Source organism: Trematomus bernacchii, unplaced genomic scaffold (genome assembly GCF_902827165.1).
Source record: "Trematomus bernacchii unplaced genomic scaffold, fTreBer1.1, whole genome shotgun sequence".
Taxonomy (NCBI): domain Eukaryota; kingdom Metazoa; phylum Chordata; class Actinopteri; order Perciformes; family Nototheniidae; genus Trematomus; species Trematomus bernacchii.
Window position 1 is genome coordinate 5,836,487 of NW_022987689.1, and position 22,760 is coordinate 5,859,246.

At 43.5% G+C, this 22,760-nt stretch overlaps 1 protein-coding gene across 15 annotated transcripts in view; it reads left to right on the forward strand.

Annotated features, from left to right (window-relative positions):
* Positions 1–346: 346 nt before the first annotated feature.
* Positions 347–22,760, forward strand: part of LOC117488482 (muscleblind-like protein 1) — a 37,851-nt gene continuing 15,437 nt past the window's right edge. For 3 of the 15 annotated variants that reach the window (XM_034137416.1, XM_034137424.1, XM_034137425.1), the window contains exons 1-2: positions 5,718–5,930; positions 12,204–13,151. In XM_034137416.1, coding sequence (XP_033993307.1) covers positions 12,978–13,151 — 174 coding nt within the window. In that variant the 5' untranslated portion in view covers positions 5,718–5,930; positions 12,204–12,977. Of the gene's footprint in view, positions 573–4,485; positions 4,752–5,712; positions 5,931–11,703; positions 11,839–12,203; positions 13,152–22,760 lie in introns of those variants that run through there. The other 12 variants (XM_034137419.1, XM_034137427.1, XM_034137413.1 and 9 more) reach the window with 11 other exon arrangements.

The following is a 22,760-nucleotide window of genomic DNA, read 5'->3' on the forward strand; positions in this document are numbered from 1 at the left end:
CCATGGGAGGATTGTGATAACATGCTGCAGTTCTCCTTCCTTTTAAAGTACCTCAACAGCAGCCTCTACAACACTCCACTTCCTGATTTGAAAAGCTGTTTCAGTGCTTATCTTTTATGCTGCAAACTGTCTAATGTCAGAGGCACTTCCTCTTTTCATACTCACAGGCTGCATATGTGTGCATATACATTAGCCGCTAAGTACAGAGAGATGTGAAAATGAAGCGAAAGAGGAAGTTATAAAAAGGGGATGCAGAGAGAGGCGGGGGGAAAAACAAGGCGACCATATTTGGCTCCAGTAGATAATGCAAGCAGAAGATGCAAATTAGATAAGGAGTGGTTGTCATGGAGACTTGATGTTGCGCAGTGATGGTTCGCTGCAAACCTGACCACATTTGTGGTATGGCCGTTGCCAAGCAGAAGGTGCTATTATGAGAGTGAGAGAGACGAGTGAGATGGGTAGAGAAAGAGACAAATGAAGAGGTTCAACCCATAGTGCATTGCGTCAGTGTGACCTGTGTTGAAGTGACTTCCTCTGTCCCAGTGGTGCCTCAGCGATAGACAGACACACAGGTAAGCTGGTTCTAAAATCACTTTCTGGATAACTAAGGTTCAATGACTTTTGGTATTATACAGTGTTTTCTTTGGATTTATTTATTACGGTTTTAGAGTTGGGTTATTTGTGACGAACAAACTCATTTTTTACGCTACTTTGCAAAGACGTACGTTTGATCAACTCTAGGAAAGCCAATGTTTGCTATAATGTTCCCCATTATACAACTTGGCATAGAGTTAGAGTTTGTAAGAGGTTTGGGATGTAAGGTTTCTTTGACATGTGCAGCAGTGTGTCTGCGGGTTGCATTTACACAGAAAAAGGACTGAAAGCTGGAGTGCCTCTTTGCAAAGGGTGTTTCCATTCGTTTGCATTTTATCTTCAAGATAAGCTTCAAGCTTGAAGACACGAACACACACACACACACACACACACACACACACACACACAATGGTGTCAGATGGGGACAAGACAGTGTGCTATTTCCTCTCTGTATTTCAAACGTGACAGCTTGAATTGCACCTGCTTCCCTTTACTGCGTCAAAGTGGATAGAAGTTGAGCGAAGACCACAAGTATGCAGCAGGGAAATGTCTGCAAATATGCACACTATAAATGACTAGCTTTAACCACATACACAGTTACAATTTCTCCCACTTGTACATTTTTCGGTAATATATCGCATTTTTCTGCACTTTTGGTTTACGAGGGATGCTCCCAGTGTATTCTAAAGTAAAACGCAAAACATATTGTTTTTCGTGTCTTCAAAGCACTACTTTGCTTTCTCATTCGGCACCCTCCAAAATAAACGATTGTGAAACGGCAGACGTTGAATGCATCTCCAAGCTGCGGGACCTTTTCTGCAAGACTGTGTACTGTTGCAGTTGTTGCTGTGATGGTCTGTAATGGGGGTGTAATGTGTATTTGCGGCCTTGGTGATAGATGAGCCGTCAGAGTTTGGCACACACAGGCTCTGGAACATTTCCTCGGTGGAGTGAGAGTTCACATCAGCCAGCCAGTGTCATTTACAGACGGCTGGGAAATAGCAGAGCGCTGAGATGATAGGGAAGCTTAAGGTGGAAAGTTGCATTCATCAGGGAGGAGGGAGCGAATATCAGGGTGGACGAAGATGAGGGGTTAGGATCTGATGGCTTTACAGAGGCAGATGGGGTCAGCCATGCCAGACTGTGTTGGTTTACGGTTATTTGTGACGGATGAAGTGTGTGAGAGAGTTTCTAGAATATTCCGAGTTTCTGTGTCAAACGACTCTTTTACTTGCTACTTTTCAGAAATGTACTACTTTATTTTTTCACCCATGACTAGCTCACTAACCTTGATGTGTAAAATGGTTGGAATTCCCCTTTAACTAGGCCACGTACACACACACCTCTTCCTGTTTTCAGTTGGTTATGCATGTGAACAGTTTGCTCAACACCAAGGAAGTTGATTTCTGGTGCGCTTTGCTCATACCTAAACAGCTCTATGGCCTCATTGATCTTCTATAGAGAACAACGGTCACACCATCCTCTTATCTGCAAGACACAAGACGTATGGAGCAGGAAGTTAAAGTGTATGACTGCTAAAGATACAAATAGAAAAAATAGAAAAAGGAGAAACAGTCTCCTGCTGTACACTTGATCAGCCTAAATGCATAATAAAAGTCATAGAACTGAATGAGAAAACCATCTGGTATCTTCAAAGCTTGGCTCTGTAATCAAACCTCTGAGTAGTGTAGTGGGATAAGAACTTTTCGAGTTCGGACAAAAAGGCAAGTTGCTTGGGTGAAAACAGGCTCATAGAGAATGAGAAATATGGACCAGCATGGCAGAGGAAACAGATGCAGCGAAAGAAAAGAGCAGAAGCACTGGCTCACACTCAGCTGCAGAAGAAGAGGGGAAATTCCACGTCAGAGTCTGAGTTTCACAGAAAGCCCAAAACTTTGGAGGCGTTGCTAATGTGTCTCCTATTGAGCCGATCACCATCAATCACCATGTTTCTTCATTATGGCTCAACGAAAACTCCATTCGTCGGTTAGAGCGACCTGCTGCTTCCATTGATTGGCAGTCAAACGGATTGCTCTGCTAATGTAAAAGTCATACTGTTTGTGTAGCAGGGCTGTCTCCATAGTCGGAAATAGATCTCCTTCCATCACTAATGAACGACGGTTGGAAATAGATCGAGGCATGCACTTTGCTGTTGTAGCCAATTATAGCACTGTCTATCAACATTTGATCACCTCAGCACACTAGTGCTACGGCCTCCTATGACGTCTTCCTTTTGTCTGGGGGTATTTAACACGTTATTTAGTCTGTCTGAGTTCAGAGGTACACTGCCCCAGAACATTGGCAAGGTAAAGGGTTAGCACTGCGACTGGGCTCTACCACAGATTGTCACCCGGGGTTTAAGGGCCTGCTGTGTGAATTAGAGATGGCTTTTTATTGAACAGAGAGTTGCAGCGATAGAAAATGATAGAAGAAAGGCATAGGCAGGTGTCACAGTTTTACACAGGGGAAGCATTGATGGATTCTTTCAGGGTTGTCCATCTTTTGGCAAATACACCAGAAAGAAAGAAATGTTTCTTAAATGAGAATATGGACGCAGGTGCAATCTCAGTAGAAACGTAATTCACTTGCAATGATTGGAATTTGCATTCTTTGTAAAAGTACAAATTGAATAGCTATTTTTTGTTTAGGCGGCATAATGAATGCACTTTCTCCTTGATCACAATCAAATGAAGTGAGTCATGGACATTATACCAGACAGAAAACTTGGCCTCAGCACACTGCTCAAAACCTGTAAAGAATCCTGCAGATGCCAAGGCCACTATCTCCATGGCTACCGGATATTGCAGCATCAGGTCCAAATCACATTCTTGGAGGCTCCTTTAGCCTCCCTGGCTTTCCCCTGGATGCACAGGGTTGGGGCGGCAGAAGCCTTGAGTCAACAACAATACAGGAAATATGGCAGCAGCAGTTGTCTGGGTTAGCCTTCTGTTTTTTTTTTTAAATATGTTGCTGACCTGCAACCAAACTGCACTGGTCTGCATCTTTTTAATAGCCATTTCCAGAGTATTTACACGCTCGGTGTTATTCTGGATGTATAGCCACTTACTAGCGTAGCTCATTTAGATTTAGTGCAGTTCGATCTGTCCTGCTTTGATGGTGCGGGCAAGAGCTGTTAATGTGAGGCTGTGCTGAGGGGTCTGAGGGCTGCATGCCACAGCAAAAGGGGGACACCTGATAGAAGTTAGACTAAATTAGTTGTAAACTCCCTTCTTTCCTTAATTATTTCCTCCACATCCCTTCATCTGTTCATTCTTTCCAACTGCTGTTTTTCTCCGTATCTGTCTTTCTTCTCTGTTAATATTTAACAACTAAACCCAGCTCTCCTTTCTGATGCCCTTCCTCACCTTGCATGGCCTTTCCTCGATTCTATCTTCATCCTGTTACTAACTTCCCTTTTTTTCAGTTTCTTAGTCTTTTTTCCTGTGCTTTCCCAATGTTTCCTCTTCTCCTTCCACTTCCCTCTCTCCTTCCTCAGCCTCATTGGATAGGCAAGGGCAGTGTTGCTGCAAGTGAACCAGTACTTCCTGGTGTTGTTTTAAGGGGGGCGTGGCCAGCCTTTAGTGAGGAAGAGAGGGTGGGAGAGGGGACTGCAGGATCTGTATGCCCAGTCTGCAGGATCTGTAGGCTCCCTCCTCCTCCTCTTCTTCTTCTCCCTCCTCCTCCTCCTCCACAGCTGTTGCTACTGCCACCCAGCGAGCAGCACTTTCCTCGGGCAGCAGACGGATATTTATCCAGAGGCTGGAAGTCAGTAGAGACACAGCCCAGCACATCCACTTCAAGAGGCAGGGGAGGGGAGACACTAGCGCACACAGCCAACTCTGCAACGTACACACACACACACACACACACACACACACACACACACACACACACACACAGACAAACACTCCTCTCTCTCTCACTCTGGCGCTCGGCTCCGCACAGCTCCTCTACTCATTCGCTGCTGATTCACTCGCTCACTCGCTTGCCTGTCTTCTGCCAGTCGCTCTGCCTTGCTGCTCTCTGCCTGCCTGCCTGAGAATGGTCCAGCCGGTGCCTGGGGGTCTGCTGTCGCGGCCTGTCTGAACACACGCATAAACACAGAGCCTATCAACACACGGAAGCAAACACACACAAGCTTGAGAGCAATGTGAGAGGTAAGAGCTTGGTTCATAACCCTCCTCCTTGTCTCATTGGTTTATCTAGATCTTTCCTCCTGTGTGTGCTGCAGCTTTTACTTTCCAAAGTGTCATTCTGTGCATTGGAACATAGGTAGACATATAGGGGATTGTTTGCTTTAGTGTCTGCTGTGTGTGTGTCTGTGTCTGTGTGTGTGTGTGTGTGTGCGGGTTGAGTATGTGGGCCATAGGGTTAACATTGGTTTGTTACAGCTTGTTTTATAGATAAAGTCAGTCTCACACATGCACGTACACACACAGACACACAATAAGACACATTCTTGGCTCCAAGCAGACAGTCACACAATAGCTACTTCCTGAGGGGAGCGCTAGTTAGCAAGGAAATTTGCTGGTATGTGTGTGTGTGTGTGTGTTTGGAGTGCCATGGTTGTTCCAGGAAGCAGTGGAGAGGATCAATAGATCGCCCACTCAGCTTTCATTCCCTCCATCTGACTCAACGTTGGACATGTTGGGAGTTATCCTGCAGGGCTTAGTTAACACGAGGAATGGTAAAATGTGATTCTCTTGTCCCTCTTCCCTCCCTTGCTGCGTCAGCCTCAAGGGGGAAGCATGGTTTTGCATGTGTGTTTCTACGTATGTAAGGCAAAACTCCCGCCCCGCTGCATGTAAATTACGTGTGACATGTGAAGCTGCTGCTACCTTATATGGTGAGCACAGTATTTCAGTACAGTCGAATCTTGCCAAGCATTCCGGGTCGCGGGAGGAGAGAGTGTGTGAGAGGGTGACTCTGTCTGTCTCTGTGTGTGTGGTGTGTGTGTGTGTGTGTGTGTGTGTGTGTGTGTGTGTGTGTGTGTGTGTGTGTGTGTGTGTGTGTGTGTGTGTGTGTGTGTGTGTGTGTGTGTGTGTGTGTGTGTGTGTGTGTTGTGTGTGTGTGTGTGTGTGTGTGTGTGTGTGTGTGTGTGTGTGTGTGTGTGTGTGTGTGTGTGTGTGTGTGTGTGTGTGTGTGTGTGTGTGTGTGTGTGTGTGTGTGTATGTGACTAAGTGAGTGTTTTCATGCGTCTGACAGAGGGGGAGTACTTGAGAGAGAGGAAGAAAGTTGAAGACAGAAGGAAAGAGGGGCAAGAACGAGAGAGACAGGGAGAAGGAGACCCGGTAAATGGAGGGATTTTACTTGTCGATGTTTGTACTGGAATGAAAGTAAGTCGTTTTGTACTTTATTAAGGCTTTGGGAGTTAAATTGAGATTGCCCTGTTATGTTTTTCTTACCCTGTAATGTTTAACTCTGTAAGGAGTTATGTTAAGCTTGTCTGGATCATTCTAAGGTGAACAGACTGAAAGGGCTTTCTTACGTGCGATTCTGTCTGGCTATTTGTCAGAAACATCTCAAGTGTTGGCAGGCATTACTTCTTTTGGAACATTCCAAAAACTCTGAAAACAGCAGGACACAATTCAGGTAAAATACATATGGTGTTTATTTCAGAGGCTTGTCAGAGCTCTAAACTTTATCCCCTCTCCTTTGTCCCTCTCGCTGCCACCTCTGCCCTCCTCCCCCTCGCCCTCTCTGGGTTTCCTCTTGGTGGTGTGTCCGTGGTTGGGGCAATGAGGAGGAATGTTGTTGTTGTGACTAAGAGGGACTCAGGGTGGCTCAGACAGTAGCGCGCACACACACACACACACACACACACACACACACACACACACACACACACACACACACACACACACACACACACACACACACAGTATGTACACACATGCAAGCATGCGCAACACAGACAGATGTGTGGCAGATTGCATTGTTGAGACTTCATCCCTCTGCTGCTGGTAGACTATCCATTTCTGTCTAACAGGAGCCTGAGGAACGTGCTGTTGTTGTCAATGAAAATACCATGGCTAATAATGTCAAAGATGACATGGCTCTCTGGGTATTATTGTATATGTGTGTGTCTGACTTTAGGTGCAAACTACCCTGCATTTATGTGTGTAGCCCCTGATCTAGGGAATGCCCCACAGACAGGATTATGTGCATGGCTGAATCTGCGCTGACAGGTTAAGCCTTTATTACACGAGGGCTTCTCTGTATGCTCCTACTGTGTTATGACCACATTTCAGCCCCTCTGAGTAAGAGTTTGACACAGCTCTGTCTGCGTAGGAAACCCTTCACTTAACTTAATCCAAGCTAAATTAAAATTAACTGACGCGACCCCTGTCAGACACATTTTAGCTGTTAACTTGCCATGGTGTTGACCTATTTTTATTCTATTCAGGCCTTCAGTAATGATTGTTTATCAGATATTGCAGTATAAAGGAAACACACAGAGTGTTCAGCAGTATGAAGCACACAACAGTGATAATAAGCAGGGCGAGCAGTACGTTGTTGTGTCCAGAGATACACGTGTCAACACATGCCTGTCCTTGTTTTTCTTCACCGCAGTTGCATCAGCTCCTGCCTTGACATCTTAAACCTCTCCGTCTCTGAAGCAGAGATAGATGGCAGTTACATTTAATAACACACCCCTGCCTCAATAGTCACACTCTTTCGCTCAGTCTCTTTCTAGCTACCCCCCTGCCTTGCCTCTGTTCCTATACGTGTGACGGCACTGGGTCGGTTTGCCTCGATGTATTAGACCCACTATAACACAAGCCAGTTGATGAGACCTGTTCTTTATGAAAATGAGTGACTATTTAAATATAGATTACTATTGCAGACGATAAAATGGCTCAATGGGAAAGTATGTTTGCATGTAATACACCAATAAAGAAGCTAAACCGCCATGTCTAATAAAGTATGCCAAAACCACTAGGCGCACTTTATTTATGACATCTTTCGACACCAAGGAATTCTGTGTATGTAAATAATACGATAGATTGATAGGTCCATCAATGTCATTAAGGTCTGAGCTCATTTAAATGTATAATATTTATTTCATAGTGTAATATAAATATATAGGTTTGTATTATGGGAGAGCAACTAGGTTAAGCGAGACTTCTATACAAATGGATAGAAAATAAAAAGGGGAAAAAACTAAATAAACTGCAAAAGGCCAACATGATCTGCCAGAACTGCTTCAATTAAACATGCCATGGATTTTACACGTCTTACACCATTCCTCCAAGACATTTTCTCCTATATAATGAACTTGATACAAATTTCCCTACAGGTGTTTAATTGGCAATTGCTAAGGTCATGACATATGACACACATTATTATAGTACTCGTAAAATCTTTCATCTTCTGTATTTGCTTTTTGTCCTATAATTTATTTCGATTTTTCTCAACCTTTCTGCCCATGTGGAAAGCAGCCTGACTATCTCCCAGCACATGGACATAGATAGCATACATGTGAGCTAATGAGCCACTCATTAAACCATAATGCCAGACATTATCCTCATCGTCCCTTGACTTAACCACATCCTTACGTGCGCGCACATACACACACGCAGACACACACTCTCACACACTCTCACACATACCCACACACAAAGATGCAGTGTTGCACACACAGTCGGATATTCACCACAGCTTAAGAATACCCTCTCTCAGGACAACAAGATGTTTGTGTGTTTGTATGTGTTTGCATTTGGGTGTTTGTGGGGTGTACGTGTGTGTGTTCGTCAAAAGCTCTGTCCATGTATTCTAAACAAGAGATCTAATTGTCTCCAATGGTTTTCTCTCGGAAGAATCAATAGGCATTGTTTGTTGTGCGTTCCTAGCCTAAAACACCCTTTCAGAAACCACGCTATTTAATCTGTAGATAAATTAGTGAATTTAACTCATTGCTGAGAGAATATGACGACTTGATGCTAATGGCTAAAAGGAGGTCAATAACAATAATGGTACTCAAATTAGCAAGAATGAACAGAGTTTTTATTTTCCCAACACCCTTTGGAGCATTGCTCTCCATGTGAACTCTTTTTATCCTTAGCTTCTACTCACACTCTGAAATAAATAAATAAATGATAGATAGATAGAGTGTACGCATCATATTTTATAATTCAATGTGTTGTTGCTCTAGCCCTCATTTTATGCAGACCCATACTTGGTGCAATCTCTTCACAAACGAGAAAGCATGTGTGTGTCAGAACGTTAAAGCATGAAGAAGCAGCGAGGAGTACACCCTCCTCACGTGTCCATATACAGTACGCACTGGTGTGTATGTATGTGCTAAGGTCAGTGAGGGCAATATTGACATGCTATATTCTGAGCACATGTAGCAGCAGGAGCGAGGCCTGGGGTGTTGCATTTCCTCCAACGTCCTCCACTGAGATGACCTGCCTCAGCACACTGTCACCCTGAATCCACCTCTGTCAATATGCTGAAACCACTCCTTTTACTGAACAGCAGCAAACCATTATAGAAGGACGCTTCCTTCTATAGGAGGTTCGGATACAAGTTATGTTTTCTAAGGGTAGCCTTAGAAGACCTTGCAATATAACAAGCATGTGCTTACTGCATCAGTAAACCACTATGAGTTATTACCTCAAGCAATGGGTTTACGTCTTCGGTTCAGTTTGTTTGTCAGCAGGTTTATGGGAAACATTACTAACCTGATAGATACTAGTACCTTTCTAGATTCCTATGCGATTATGCGAACAGCAGATTCTCCGATAACTAATGCCCTTTGATATCAAGATATGCTACATGTATAATGTGCCACATGTCCAATTTTAAACAATAAGTGTTGACATGACTGTGAACAACACCTTTTTGTTATTCACATGACAACTTCAAAACAAGCGTGTCTCTTTGATTGCTCTAACTCTTTTAGTCAATTGAGACATGCCTTAACAAAAAAAACATCACTCTGTTTTAAAAAAAGAACTACCTCATAATGTCTGAGTGCCATCCATCACAGCCCACCGTGCAAATCATTGACAGTATTGCGCAGTTGGCGCTTTCCGTTGAGGTGAGGAGTGTACTTCAACAGCGTCTCTGACGCGTCGTGAACAGATTTGTTTTGTGACTCATAACCAAGAGAAAGTCGGACAGGTTTACTTTTCATGCCGGAAACCGTTTGTGCTGTTGAGGCATATGCTAGTGTCACATGGCCGTAAGCTGATGGTGATGGGCTCATATTGGAAACACACACTTCCTCTTCTTGCAGCCATTTAATGTTTCTGCCACGTGTCCTGAAGGGTGATAGGAAGCATACGGTTGCTCTCTCTTTCTCTCTCTCTCTTTTCTCCCCTCTCTCTCATCATCTTCCCTTTCTCCAGTGTGGTTGACCTTGCACCAGCTTGCAAGACCTTGGAGTCTCAGGGAGTGCTGTTGGGAATGCTGGAAGAGAACGTCGGCCAGACAGTCACATTGAGGGCATGGATGGAGTTGGGGGGGGGAGGGCTGGACAAATCAGGGAGAACAAAGTAGAGTAGGATCCGCTGGTTAAAAAAACTGTTCTTTGGTTATAGAGGAGAAGAAGTTTGTTTTCAACATCAATCTATTTGAAACGGATGCCTTGGAGACAGGGAACACAGACAAGCAAAGTGGAATTAAATAGAGGGAGTGGCATACTGACAAGAAAGACCATGGCGCTGCAGAAATCAATATGAGTGGGACACCCATGTCCAGACATGATGGATCATAATGAGCGCTCATTATCACTCTGGCACTGTCTTACTCCGTTCTAGATTGTCTCTCACTCTCACAAATATGTGCTCATCTAATAGAAACCATAGAAACCGATTAGGAAGCCAGACAGACAAAGAAGGGTGTTTTCATGCATGAACTCATCACATTTTCTCATTTAATTGAATACAGACCCATGGTACCTTTTAAACATGTTATAATACATATTTATATTCCACCAAATGAGTTCAAGTCCAGCTTTGGCTTGAGTTTAGTCTGTTCAGAGTACACCTGAACTTATTTGAATGTATGTTTGTGTAATAAAAGTGTGTTGCCATCAGCCCTATCAGTCTGAGTTGTAGCAATAAACACATGTAACATCAGCAGTAATTGACAGGTCCTTGGGGCATACAGGGTTACACAGTAAGATTAGTGTAGGCTGACTCCACATTTTTACAGCAATTAAAATAAAAAAAATGAAATCTTATTCCAAAACATTCAATCAAGCCCAAAGTCAAAAATGTTTTTGGCGTGAAAGTCTTTTAAAACTGACAAAAAAATGATTGCTCACATATAGCAAGTATTTTCTCAATGAAAAGTGTATTTATTTTAGTCTCCGCTATTAAGTGCATGATATGGAAGCTCATTGGCTGTGTGTGTGCCTGTGCATGTGTGTTATGGGGGTAGGGCTGTCGTAGCGTATGTGTTTTGATTGTGCTTGCACTCCAAAGGTCGTTTCTAGCAGTTATGCTACTTTTGCTAGCTTTGGGGTCATTCAAGGTGAAACTGAGCAGTTTCCCCTCCTTCCCTCTGTAACATATATCCATGTTGCTGGCTCATTATGCCCTGGGCTGTACTGCTGCAGGGCTCTGATATAGTGTGTTGCAGTGTTGCAGTGCTGTAAAGTAAGACGTGGTTTCATAGCATTGCTGAAGGTGCAAATGCTGTTCTGGGAAAAGCGATTTCTCCACACAGGGTGTGGTGAGTTACCCTGCCAGTGCGATAAGAGCTGCCCGGGCCCACGGGGAACCACATCATTCAAATTCCCTGAAAGAAAACCAATGGATTTTTTTATTTGATCATTTGAACTACACATGCTATTATCCCAGCAGGCAGTTCATTTCTGTCTGAGATGATCACCGCAGTGTTCATGGTGGTGTTTTTTATTCAGAAATTCTCGTGTTAATGGAGAACAATATCATCAGGCTGGTTTGAAGAAACATATAATCTTTGCAGATAAATCAGGTAGTCTTAGAAATAGAGTGATTAGTTCAGCCTGTCTCTCTTTCTCTTCCTCCAGCAGCATGCAGGTCAGCCTCCTCGTTGCTCCTCCCCCTGCTCTCACCTGGCGCTCAGCCCAGAATGTTGCTGCAACTCTGCAAACTCTCATTGGTCCCCACTCTCACACCGCTTCGCAAGAAGGGAAATGACTAACCTCTTCTCCCTTCTGCCCTGCCTCAACTTCCCCTCTGCTTTCAGTCTCTTGCTTTCTCTCACCTCTAAACACATTTGCAATGGCCGGCTTTGCTGTACTCGACTGTAAGTGACAGAGGATTTGATCAGATTTTCCTGCATTAACCAGGAGATGTTTAAAGTTGTGAATAGCTGCTTTGTGCATTTCTGTGTGAGTGTGTGTTTGGCGTGGCGTGATGAGCGTGTGCGCACCATGTGTGTTTAGAGTGCAGGGCGGGTGAAAGTTTTATTTGTTTAAGCTGACACCCCTGCATTTCTGACATTTTTACATATTATTTATGCCCAGAGCTGCATAACTTAGCAGCAGATAAAATATGCTGCAGGTCAGAACCTCATATGAAAGATAAATGGAAGAGAGATAAACCTGAACGTTTTCTTTAGATCTGATCATCAATCTAATCTTTCTTTCCCTCATTTCTATCTCTCCCCAGAGGAAGTGCCTTCCCTGATGTCTGCTGCAGCTTCGACCTGCTTCTACAGCTGAAGCCAGACCCTCCCCCCCGCCTCGCACGCTTGCTGCCACAATAAAACGAGTGTAAGGACAGCGGCCACACCCACCTCTCAGCATACGCTCCGACCTGCTCGTTCACCCACCACCATCACCACCAACTCCTCGCAGCCGGGCTCCAGCCTCAGCTCTCCTCACCTGGCGGCCCGCTGACCAGCCTTACTACAGCAGCCCATCACCACCAGGCCAGCGCAGCATCTCACCCACCTTGCCTTTTAACCTTCGCCTTCAACCCTCTAAGCCTCCACACAACCCTGTAGCAGGCTACACCCAGACTATCACCTCCGTTGCCTGCTCCACTGCACACAACCAGAGGGCTCTCGGCTTCTTGTGCTTGCCTCCTCGGCTTGTGAATGTTTTAGTTGGGATCGCTGAGCAAGCAAGGTCGGGCCAAGAGTGGCATCTTCATTGTTAGGCAAAGTCATCACCTGGATACAAACACTTCTTCTGTGATTGATTGATCAGGAAAACTTAACTAATACCATTCGTCCTGCAACATTTCACTCTGGAAACAACCTCGCTCAATCAACAGGAAGTGTATTTCAAGGTTTTCATTCAACGTCACAAACACCTATCACAGACTTGTCAACAAATAAACTAAAAAAAAGACCTATAAGTTGTGGATTAAAACACAAGAAGTACTTTATTTACGCTCGAACAGATTTCAACTCGGCATAACCTTTAGCCGCGTGTCGCCATGGCTATGAGCATGGCACACATCCGTGACACAAAGTGGCTGACCCTGGAGGTATGTAGGGAGTTCCAGAGGGGCACATGCTCACGCTCGGACCAGGAGTGCAAGTTCGCTCATCCGGCCAAGAGCTGTCAGGTGGACAATGGACGGGTCATCGCTTGCTTCGACTCACTCAAGGTAAGAAAGGAGAAGTGGTGAACAGGGAGTCTGGAGGTCTGCTCTCAGACAGATTGGCCACAGATAAGAGAAAGCATGTTCTGTCTGACAGGCCGTTTGAGTGAATATATGGAGTTACAAACTGAAAATAGCAGTTGTCTACAGTTTTTACATCATGCTGCCATCTGGCCACAGCATGTGCTCTCCTTGTTCCCACCTATTTCTGGTCAGGTGACTGGAACATGTGACCAAGCGTACAGAGGGGGAGAAGGGGGTGGAGTTTCTGCTTTTTTGGATCCAGGAAGCAGAAGTCAGGCGTTGTAACACTGCACTGTGGTATTCTCTAGGACAGGCTGAAGTGTTTTGGCGGGTGTTTACTACTTCTTATTTTAGCAGTCATTTAGGAGTCAGTCACATTTCCGACTGATTACACTGTACATAAACGCTAAAGACTAAACCAGCACACTCTTTGGAAGTGAAAAACACCGCTCTGTGCCAATGTTTGAACAGCAAAACTCAGATGAATAGGCTGTCACATGTACAAACTCATATGGATGCCCTGAGCACAACGCGTTTCAACAGCTCGAGAGGAACGAGGCGATGGTGTCACCGTGTAGATCTCACTCAGTCAAACCACTTCCTGTGTAGAGGCCTAGGGGCAGTTAAAGGGGGTGTATGTTTGTGTCTCTCTACATGCGTGTGTGTTTTAGAGTGAAGTTAGGGGCAGATTTGGGGCACCGCATGCAGTCATTTTCCATTTTTAGGCAGCAGCAGGAAGGCAGTAAAGCAAACAGCTCTTTTTCATTCTCTCGCTCTCTTTCACAATCTGTCTTTTTATCGGAGCACGAGATCTCTAAAGATGGGCGGACCTCAGCCCAAAGTTTCCAGCATTGACACACAACCACTCAGGTTCGGCTGTGTGTGTGTGTTTGTATTCCGCCGCTGTATTGGTGACTCGTGGTCACTGGCAGTGTGTGAACAGAGCAGGGTTAGGATGAGGACAGCGTGTGTGAGTCGACTCAGAGAACAGTGTTTACAGCCAGATGTGGACAGAGGAACATTGTCAAGCCCAGGCTGAACTCGCCCCAAGTTTCCTCACAATGTGCTAATGCTAATCTTGAGCCCCATTTTCATAGTTTGGCCATTATTATTATTGGGTGAGATTGCCACTATTATTCTACTAAACTCCTGAGATCTTCAAAGTTACAATATCGTAAAGTCACAGATCAAACAGGTTTTAAACAAACCCTGAGTTTAGCCGATTATTAGGGAGAGCTTTTTATCTAAAGGCACAAGGAACAGGACATGTTTTTAAATTGTTATTCATGCTGAGGTAAAGGTCAGCCACTGGAACATTAGAGCTGGCATATATATGTAGGCTGGTTTGAGGGAACCAAGGGACCTATTTTAGGTAGTTTACGTTCATTTTCCACTAGGACTTGTGTATTAATGGAGATGGGGGATAGTTTTTTAAACTGTACGGCCCATTTTTTCCACTGGTAAATGAAAAACAGTGCAGGTCTCTGAAACCCGCAGTGGAAACAGCAGAAGTATGAGAGAGAAAGAGAAAACAGAAGCAACGGTTGTTATTTGCACATAAACACCAGAAGATAAGGACTTAAATACAAACATGGACACATTCACCACATTGTTAAGGTTTTCCTCTTGCTTAGACCCACAAACCCACACAGAAAAATCACATGGCCTACTCTACTTTCGCACCAGATAGGTGGTTAAAATAGAGCAAATTCTTAATTTATTTGTGTCACACAAATCCCAATCGCTCCTTTTACTAGTCGACCCCCCCCCCCCGCCACACACACACACACACACACACACACACACACACACACACACTGCACCCTCTTGGACACATGTGCACACACTTTCTGCCCATGAGAGAGGATCGGCCTTCTTCTTGAGAAGTGTATAATTAGAACAGGTCTCACATGATCACCAGTGCATAGCTGAGCAGGTCACACCCAAACCCAGTCATTTCCCCAACAATCTCTCTCTCTCTCTCTCTCTCTCTCTCTCTCTCTCTCTCTCTCTCTCTCTCTCTCTCTCTCTCTCTCTCTCTCTCTCTCTCTCTCTTCTCTCTCTTCTCTCTCTCTCTCTCTCTCTCTCTCTCTGGCCTCCTTTTTATATGGTGCACACACACACACACACGGAAAACTCACACTAAATGCACATGCAGAGATCACACACACAAAATTGTCCTGCACTAAACCACGCTTGTTCCATCCATGCTGAGCAAATTAGAGCAGGGAATAAACGAGTACCAGAAATAGCAAAAATAGTTAAATCACCATTTTTCATGGGAAGATTTTCATGGCACTAATCAGATGTGGATCAAAGACCCCCAAGCAGGGCAATTAATCAGAACCAAGTTTTCATCTAGGCCATAGAATTGAAACTAAGTGCTGGTGTGTGTGTGCATGTCTCTGTGCGCTTAGAATGAACATGCATGCGTGGGACGTGGGTGTTCAGTGGCCTCAGACCGAGGCTCTAACCTCAGAGCCCTTTCCGTTGCCTGTGTTTCTGGTTGGTGCAGCAGAGATGGCTCAGCTATGTCTACACGGGGTAAATATTTGGAGAAGGATAGAGGCTGCCATAACTCCCTGATTTAAATGTACCGTTGTAATCATTAATGATTCACTTCTAAACAGACACTGATTCTGAATCTGCACCAACAATTCCTATTTGCAGCTAAATATCTGCTCTCATATTGTAAAGGCTGACAGAAAAACTGATGAGACAGGTGGAAAAGTGCGGTGCAGTGTATCTGACTAAACTGCAAGAAGAAGCATTAAACGTTATGTTGAGGAAGTAACTTTCGCTAATCACTTGAGTTCTCTAAAGCATTCTTAATCAGATTTGAGTATAATAGTCAGCTCAGGTTCCAGAAGCAAGCAAGCTAATTTCCTGCCTCATTATTTTCTACTAGAATGTGTCTGAAATAATATAGGTTACTCTCTACAGTAATTTAACTGTAACACTGCAGCTCTACTCCACCCACACATGGATAGACTGCCAGCTTATAAGTAGTGTACCATCCCACTTTAATTTGATGCAAGCCTATTCTAGTCCACCGCTGCCTGTTTTCATTCTCCTCCCATCTTGGTTGCTCCTTCTACTTGATTTCCCGCTCAGTCTGGTTTTTGCCTCATTTACTTCAGGCCACACCCATCCCAGGACAGGGTGGTTGACAATACACCCTGGTACACACAGACACACACATTAAGTAATGCACATTAACGAATGTGGTGTGCGTTTAGGGGCTGGAGTGTAGTCAAGGAGCGACCTTGTTTGAACCCAGAAGCAGGTCCCTGTTTACACACTGCTGTCCATGTCATAAAAAAGGATTGGTAACACAGTCCCCCATAGACGACAGTTCAACTTCTCTAACACACACACACACACACACACACACACACACACACACACACACACACACACACACACACACACACACACACACACACACACACACATGTACACGGCTTAGACTTTAAACTTGTCTACCTGCCAACTGACACACCCACTGTCATCATGGCTGTGGCCTGAGAAATAGAGGCCAAGTGCATGCCCATGCATATGTGTGTGTGTGTGTGTGTGTGTGTGTATGTCTATTGTATCTGTTTTAGTAGTGCTGTTGCAGCGGGTTTCTTTGTGTTACCACTCTGTTGCGAGCCAAGATTACATTCCTGCAGAGCAGAGGGCGGGTAAATACTTCTTATTTATCTCTCTCTGTCTCTCTCTTTCAAAGGCTGTGTCTCTCTATCTGTCTTTCCTCTCATTTTGCTGACCCTATTTGACATCATGTTTATGTTCAGTGGTAGGTGGGAACAAGGTACACTCGCATGCACTGAAAAGTGGTTGGGGGGGATAGACATGTGGGGTAAATATTAGCTGCGTTGCTAGTGGACAGTGTTTTTTATAATTTCAAACTTATTATACAACCAATATACACTTGCTTTGTGTAAGCATGTGGTTATGAGTTCAGAAGGCTAATATGTGTTTGACACTGCTGTCACACTGCATTCAAAGACACACTGCACATGGCCACATATAGTCAACCGATGGTATTTCTCTGGCCAGTGATGAACTAATGAGAAATAGAAATAACAGCAAGATTTATTATAATGTTAAAATACAATTTTTTGTCTGGATGCTGCAACACATTAAAAAAGAATAAAATAAATAAACCTGAGAAGGAATTATCGAACATGATAACAAGAAAATACTTAAAAATTAAACAGTATTCCTGAGATCCTCATATTGCTTTCTTAACGAATTTGTTGCTGCAAATTACGACCCTAAAGAAAATAATAATGAAGACACGTGTGTACACAGTAACAATGCCCAAATCTGACCAACACCAATATGATTTCCGCATAAATGTTTAATCCCACCTGATCAGCAAGGTTTGCTTTCAGTAGCACTGTGCTGCTCTTAAGTCATGCACTGCAGTGAAGCTGTAGCTCAGACAGAGTGTCCCCTGGATCCATATGGGGTTCTCTCCTCTGCAGCACATATAGGATCTTCCTCTTAATTGGATTTTTAATGGGATAACTGTGGGTGCATCCACAATGAAAATGTCTCTGCTTTTAAATTAACAAGGATTCAGTCATCCATTACACTGAGCTTTTACTTGAGTGCTATTCATCATGTCACACTGTTTGGCTGCTCTCAGTCTTCCCTAAATAAAATCAGGAGATTTCATACAAACATTAGAGCTGAGTCACATTGCAGGGGCTTTCATTTGAGTAATTAGGGACCTTTAACGCCTCTCCGTCGTGGCATTGAGGGGTTTATGCTCATGCCTTTCATGCTTTAGAGATGTGTGTTTTGACCAGTGTAATCCAGGCCTACACACACACACACACACACACACACACTTACAGACACAAACACAGAGACATTCTTTGGTCTGCTTATTCCATGGTGTGTGCATCCTTGTGTGCATCCTTGTCGGATCAGTTTAGCTGTGAATCTTCTCTGTGAGCTTATGTGACGGGAGATCAACGACAACAGCCCGTCTTTTCTTCTCAGTGTCAGCCGTCCCTGTCCCTCCATCACACTGGGCCCCTTTATAACACCACTGATACAATGATTACTTCTATAGCCCTATTTTCTCTCTGGCTCACTCTCAAACACGCAGACATGCCATAAAACCTTAGCCTGAGGGTTTGTTTGCTTCACCAATCAACCAAGATTGCAGTGTTGCGTAATCTAAAACTCTTAAAAGATTACAGCATGCAGTGACATATTTTATGTATTGAGTCGAATGTAAGTTCCTAAACTACTGAAGACGGTAAACTACATCAGAGCAAACCGAATTCAAACTATACATTTCCAAAGTAAAGCTTCTAATATTCAATCATACTCAAGAAAGAAATCAACCCTCATCAAACTTTAATTGTTACTAGGCAATCCCAATCCGGTACAATAATTGGAAACCCAATCACTTCTAATAAAATGTACTAGAGTGGATGATTTTGTCATTTAAAATGGATTAATTTAATTGCAATAGAAAGAAAAAGTTGGGACACAACTTGGGGTTTGATTAAAATGGAATTTAAGTGAATTTTAAAGTGGAAATAAAAGGGGAAAACTAGATGATAAGGGGTGAAATAGTTTTAATATCAAAGTACCGTCAGCCGTGTGACTTTCCAAATGTCCTCTATCCATCACCCCTTCATCATTCAGTTTCTCTCTGTTTGTGTCGTTTTTTCATTACCTCTTGCATGCAAACAGTCCCACAGCGAGTCAGTCAGCTCAGCCATTACCCTGCCATTAGACAGGTGAGAGAGGAGCAGAGGAGCTTCAGGGCACAACTACTCACTTAGACTCAGCTCTGTCACCACCTTTTCACGCTGCTCCTCCCTCTCGCCAGCTGTTAGGTCCATCAGTCAACTTCACCCCGCCCCTTTCCTCTATGTTGATGCCAACACGTAAAAGGAGAATCTTAAAGGTGAGATACCCGCTGGTGGTGAAAGGCATGAGAATGTGAGGCTTTAAAGGAAAAAAGTGTAGCTGATATTTGTTTTTCACAGACGCCATTGCTTCTTTGTATCTTGTTGAATTCCTTCTCAAAATCTCAGTATATGCCTGTCGAACCCGTGGCATTAGTCTTATTAACTTCACAGTTTCCAACCCTAACCTTCTGATTGCAAATCTCCCCTAAAAAGACAGCAGTGAACACATCATTAAAATCCTCCAATGTTGCTAGTCACCATCCATCATGTGTCCTTTGCTTTTGACCTGAAACAGTAACACCACCTGAGGTTCGGTTAGTGTTCGCGCTGATTAGTTTTTGTGTGACACGCACAGACTGCTGGCGTCTCCATTTATATTGCTTCCTATGCGACACTGCATCTTCTACATTGTCTATTTCTCATAGTAACAGCAGGTACATGTTGGTTTGCTTTATATATCAAGAGTACTAGTAGCATTTGTATTAGAATGCAAATTAAATTGCATTTAAACACTGCCAGTTAATACATCTGGACTTCTCGACTGGACATTGGGACGATTTGTTGGTTAGATGCCATTGTCACTTGCAAAAGCCCTTATTATGCAGAAAATAATGAACCAAAATAATTCCGCTTTATGCTCATCATCAACACCTCTACAGAATTTGTGAAACAAGTGAAGTAGCTTCAGAAACAAATGAAATATTCCCACTTCTCTGGCGTGTTCCTTTTCTTACGTTTTACCAGAGAAACAATTTGAAGAGTTGAAATCCCTGTTTAAAATGCAATAAGAGAAAGAGGGCGAAAGCATTGAGCTTGTGCCAGTGCCAAGTTTGAAGGAGATAATCTCACACAGAAACAGGATTAGGCTAGTTGACAGTGGGATTAGAGTTGTGGATAGGATTACAGTCCGTGAGATCAGATTAACGCAATACGTGCCAGATTAAATCTGTCAGTGCTGCAAACTCAATTAATCATCTGCCTGCTGGTTATTACTTGGCCATTGATGGAATATACTTTTCCATTCCTTGTCTACAATCTAGGTGTCACAAAACTGAGAAGTAAATGTGAAAAACCGTGTGCAGAAAACAATGCTAGTGGTGTGTTGGAGAGGGATCAAAGAACAGCATATAAAGGAGCAGTGACATGCCTCCAAACTTTCTTTACATACATTTGAAGCTTCCACTCTGAAGAGGTAGAAACAAGGATGTAGTCTGCATAATAGAGATGTGAAAGGAATGCAGTACACTTTCTTATCTTGGTCAAAGGATGTTTTAATGTCTCTACTGTGGGGGAGCAAAGGCAGGAAGAATTATGTTTTTGATTTGTCCCGTTCTCATGAATGCGATATATATCTCGAGAACCCCGAGAGGGAACTTTTTCATATTTGGCACAAACGTACACTTGGATTTAAGGATAAAATCTTTCGATTTTCAGAGGAAAAGGGTCATGGTAACAGAACACATTGTTGGCCATAACTCCAGGCTGTGTTTTAGTTTTTCAATACTACATTTTAATGTGATTCTTACTGCTATGAAAGTCTAATCCTCACGTTAAAGCATATCAATATCTGTGATTATTCTTATGAATGAACCTTCAATAAACGTATATCTTGTGTAATCATAAAAGTGCATTTGCTTTTGATGCTCTGCTATGGCACAAGAAGCAAAGTCTAATCATTAGTATTGCATATCACCAGATTACTCATCTTCCATCTTTTGAAATGGCTGATAAAGATATACGGCAGACTTTGATCCTCAGCCTGTGAGGCCGACAGACACTGAGCAAAGATGCCACCTCAGTCATTTCAGAAACAATGGCGTTGTTATCGACGCCTCGTTGCTTCCGAGACCTTGTGATTTCTGCGCAGTGACTCTTCATTCCCTCCCCTACTGGGAAACAAATTTCGGAGGTGATTAAATGAACGTTCCCTTGCCTCCTCACGTACTCACAGAGCGAGTACTGGATGGTTTTCATAAAGTGCTGCTGCTCTAATCGATACCTGCGAGATTGCTCTGTTATCACTGATAATGAAAAGTACGGAACTAACCTTGTTAGCCCTCACAGCAGAAGGAACAGCACTGCATTGAACAGAGAGCGTAGGGAAAAACGGTGCAAATAAAGTCACATGAAAGTGTTTGTGTGAAAGGAGATAGAGAGAGATATCGAGAGGGAGGAGGGGGGGGGGGCGCATGTCATGTCAGGAGACAAACAGAGAGGTCTAAGTTTGGATCCAGGACTCCTGTGTATGTGACATCTAACCTGGGGCATTTCTGAGAACCAACACCCTCTGAAGTGTGAATAACTTATTGCTGTGTGTGTGTGTGTGTGTGTGTGTGTGTGTGTGTGTGTGTGTGTGTGTGTGTGTGTGTGTGTGTGTGTGTGTGTGTGTGTGTGTGTGTGTGTGTGTGTGTGCCTGTTTGTGTATTAATAGTGAGGTTTCTGTGGCTGCCACTGTGTCTAATACATACAGGGACTGTTTGAACATCACCTGGGACACTGCCATCTACTGTATTTCTCTAAAAGATTTGCTTACACTTTAAAATGTACTGCCCACTCAAACATGTTTTATCTGGCTAACCTTCTCTCTGTCTGTGTGGTCTGAGTTGTAGCCTATAATCCCTTTTCATCTCAGTTGTTGTTTGGTAAGGTTGATAATGCGTCACCGGGGGCATACTGTAACTATTATCGTAGATTAACACTCCCTGCCTTCTCCATATCTCAATAAGCTCCACCAGTCACATCTACTCCCTGACCACTAAACTGTGCAGCATGGATCACATGTGCACTGAGTCCCCGCAAGGAGATATAGACACAATCACAAGGGTTCAAGTGTGTGCTCATGGTCTGATATAGAAAGGCAGGCCCGAGTGAGAAGCAACCCCTAAGACCGCTTGGATATGTGATGTCTTTCTTTGCCCTCTCCAAGAACTGTACTGCTAATTCAATGCAGAATTTAGAGGCTAAAAACAAAAACAAAATCAATTGTACTTAACTGTAAAAGGGTATTATTGATTGTGAATAGCTCGCTGCTTTAGGTGGCTCAATACTCAAGACAACCCATGTCTGAAAATTCTACTTCACTATCAGGAAAATCCACTTGTGAGACTATCTGCACTTGGTCAGATTATTGACTTATTAATTTATGTTTTATATATTTCAAGCCATATTTGATCACACAGTGGACAAAGAGACCAACCACGGGGCCTGGCCCAGAGTCTCTGCTGTTCTCCAGGAAAACAAAGCTTCATTCACAGTGTGTGTGAGGAGAAAGTGCTTTCATCTCTGGGTTTGTTTGCACAGAAGTCGCTGGAACGCAGTGCAGAGAACAGTGTAGCTTCACACCAGAAGCCAACTACACAGCTCTCACAACATAACATCAGACCACAACACTGGCATCAAACATGAAAGGCACATTAGATTAGGATACATTGTAACTGTTAATGTAATGAACTGCACTTTGAAGATCAACATTCATTATGACATGCAGAATAAATACTGTGTGTGCATATGACAGGGTTCAAACAAGTGATATAAAACAGACACATACCATCTTTTAATAAGAGTAATACCATTTTTCATTCCTGAGATTAAGAAGCTGATATGACATTTTTGTATGGTTTCCAAAAGAGTCATAGGATTTTTCTTGGAG